Source organism: Athene cunicularia, assembly GCF_003259725.1.
Source record: "Athene cunicularia isolate RWA chromosome 2 unlocalized genomic scaffold, athCun1 chr2_part1, whole genome shotgun sequence".
Taxonomy (NCBI): domain Eukaryota; kingdom Metazoa; phylum Chordata; class Aves; order Strigiformes; family Strigidae; genus Athene; species Athene cunicularia.
In genome coordinates this window covers 23,275,001-23,277,986 of record NW_020799095.1, presented here as the reverse complement: position 1 = coordinate 23,277,986, position 2,986 = coordinate 23,275,001, and the positions used below count along the sequence as shown (strand labels likewise).

At 39.1% G+C, this 2,986-nt stretch overlaps 1 protein-coding gene across 2 annotated transcripts in view; it reads left to right on the top strand.

The window, feature by feature from the left end:
- TMEM106B (transmembrane protein 106B) overlaps nucleotides 1-2,986 on the top strand; it is a 13,627-nt gene that overhangs the window by 5,061 nt on the left and 5,580 nt on the right. For both annotated transcript variants that reach the window (XM_026842486.1, XM_026842488.1), the window contains 3 exons: nucleotides 155-314; nucleotides 1,051-1,191; nucleotides 1,283-1,332. In XM_026842486.1, the coding sequence (XP_026698287.1) occupies nucleotides 155-314; nucleotides 1,051-1,191; nucleotides 1,283-1,332 (351 nt within the window). The remainder of the gene's footprint in view (nucleotides 1-154; nucleotides 315-1,050; nucleotides 1,192-1,282; nucleotides 1,333-2,986) is intronic.

Genomic DNA, 2,986 nt, shown 5'->3' with positions numbered 1-2,986 from the left:
CCCCCCCCCCCGCCCTGTGGAAGCTAATGAAAGCTAGAAATAGACTGAACTAGTGGTATTTACTAGTCATGATCCTTATCAGTTAAAAGAAGGTAACATGCCACTATTGTTTAACATGCTTTTGTCTCTGAAATGTGTTCTTTTTTTCCTCCAGAAAGCTCTACGTGACTGCTTCTGTAATTGTATGTTTACTCCTTTCTGGGCTGGCTGTATTCTTCTTGTTTCCTCGCTCAATTGACGTTGAGTACATTGGTGTGAAGTCAGTATATGTCACTTATGAACAGGGTAGACATATAATATATCTAAATATTACGGTAAGTCTAGCTATCTGTTTGTTTGTAATGGATAAATGCAACAGGAGATACTACTGTGACAGTTTAATATAAATAAAAATTGTCGTCTAACTGATAAACTTAGTACCTTAAACACAAGCAGATACAATGACCAATTTGAGAAATGTAGCTGGATGTACTGTGGCTGGTTCCTGTAGCTATAGCTAATAGAGGTGTAGTTGCAAACTACCACTGGGCCTTCAGTTTTCAGGGGAATAGTGACTTTGGAGTTCTCTGCATAACTTTTGGACTATGAGTGAAATGTAGTGTATATATGTAGAAATGTTATTAAATGCAGCTCTGGTATCATACATTTGTCAAAAATGGTTTTGGGGAAAAATGATATCCACCTTAAAACTTAAAGGAATTCTTTCTACATACTTTTTAACTTCTTGGTAATGCAGTCAATACAGGACTGCCTAAAGACTTTCGGTAGAGTTTTTCATTTTAAATGAAGTAAAGCAGCCATGGAAGAAAAGGGCCCTGTGATAGCTAAATTTCCTGGAGGAGTAATGGAGGATAGGAAGAAAGGGGTGAAGTGATGCATCGTGCCTTGATTGCCCATAACCCCACCCCCCCCAAGTCCAAGAAGGCAGGGAAATATACTTGCATAATTTCAGGTCTTTCTGTCTAGGGCACAAATTTCAGAACATATGCTCATCAAGATACACAGAATGGATAGATGTTAGTGTTTTGTGCGTGTTTGTTTTTCTTTCAGAACACACTAAATATAACAAACAACAACTATTATTCTGTTGAAGTGGCAAATATCACAGCCCAAGTTCAGTTTTCAAAAACAGTTATTGGAAAAGCACGTCTGAACAACATCACCAACATTGGCCCTCTGGATATGAAACAGGTAAATAGGATAGGTTTTCAAAGTTGAATACATTTAATCTCCATATATAAACCTACTGATTTTTGTTTTCATTGCTTTTTTTTTTTTTTAGATTGACTATATGGTGCCCACAGTTATACAAGATGAAATGAGCTATATGTTGTAAGTGTACTCACCTCTAAATATCACATGAGTCTTATTAAAAATTATAATGGTTCTAAAAATTACTTTTTTTCAGAGTCAGCAGAAATGTATTTGCAGAGGAGATGTGGCATTTTTGTGTGAGTTTAACTGTACTGAAAAACAGTGAAATCACAGTTGTTTCAGTAGTTTCATATAGTGGCTTGCTCTACCTGGCTCTCAGCACTTCAGCTGTTATCTCTATCCCACTGTTTTAGGCCTTGGCAATAGCTAGGACATGATGCTTTGGGGGCTGAAAGTGCAGATGTGTTCCCCCAATAAGTTCTCTAGTAACTTTCCCACAAATTTCTCTGGTGGCAGAAGGAATTTGTATTCTATACAAACTAGAGGCTAATTTGCCTACAAGCTGTTGACCAACCTTAGAAAAACCTGGGTGACTTTGGATGTGTAGAGAGATGTGGACAGGCAAAAGCTGCTTTACCTGTGGCCTGAACAGGGTGGACTTTAGGCTCTTCCACTTGACAGTGGCAGCCTTGGCAATGGCATGGAACAATGATGCACCTGCTGGTCCAGCTCAGAGGCAGATTGTACAGTCTTGGAGTAGAGGCAGAGAAGCTGTCATGTGTCAGTGCCAGTGGTCTGTAATGTGGACTTGTCCTCCTTCAGGACAGCAAGTGTTTGTGAACATTACTAGAACAGACTAATAGGTGATTTGTACACATGTGAAAATACTCAGTTCTTGAGCAGAGTGATGCAAAGCATGGGTTGTAACTGGTAACCACAGACCCGTAACTATAGAATTTTGTCTATTAGAGATTAAGTTCTTCCACAAGCTGATACAGCAAGGTCCTAGTGTTTGTGAGTAGCACTCACTAATGGTGTTGTGATCTGTTTTAAAATGTACTAAACAGAATTTGAGCCACACACAAAACTGTGGTTGTTAACTTTCTCCAGATTTTCTGTTATACAGTTGGTGTAGTCGACCTCTCTGACTGGTTGACAGTTGTTGATGGGTTTCTGCTTTTTGACTTGAGTCTTGAAAGCCTGGGTTTGCTCTATGAAGCAACCCTGAAGACATCAAAGTGAGCTTCCTTAGTTTGAATACCCAGCCAGGGTAACTTCAACTATTTGCAGTGGGGTTTTATATTTGTTACTGTGTTTGGGGTTTTTTCTCCACGCATAAATACTTACCTTTTCAGTGAAGGCGTTGGGAGAATCTTTGTAATACAGACAGTGATGTGGGTGATAGCATTGGGGATTGCACAGTGGATCACACTTTAGTGTTTCCCCAGCTAGTCAGTTTAGGTCTTACCTTAGTCATAACTAGCTAGTTGTTTGGATCCTGGAGAGTGTGTCCTGTGAAGTCGACTTAGGTTGAATATGTGGAGACCTGATGTGTCTGTATACAATTGATCAGGATTCAGCAGCCCTGAATGATGAAATTGACATCATACAGGGCATTTCCACACACTTATTTTAGAGAGCTGGCTCAATGTGGAGTTCACCTTCAATTTAGTTTCCTAGCTATGGTGTAGTGTGTTTGGGGTTTGGTGATTGTTTTTTTGTTGTTTGGGTTTTTTTTTTTGCCTGGCTGGAAATTTTCTGTTAGGTAGTAACAGTAAGAAATACAATTGGTTGGTCACTTCTTCAAACACTTGGAGATTTTTTTTTTTTT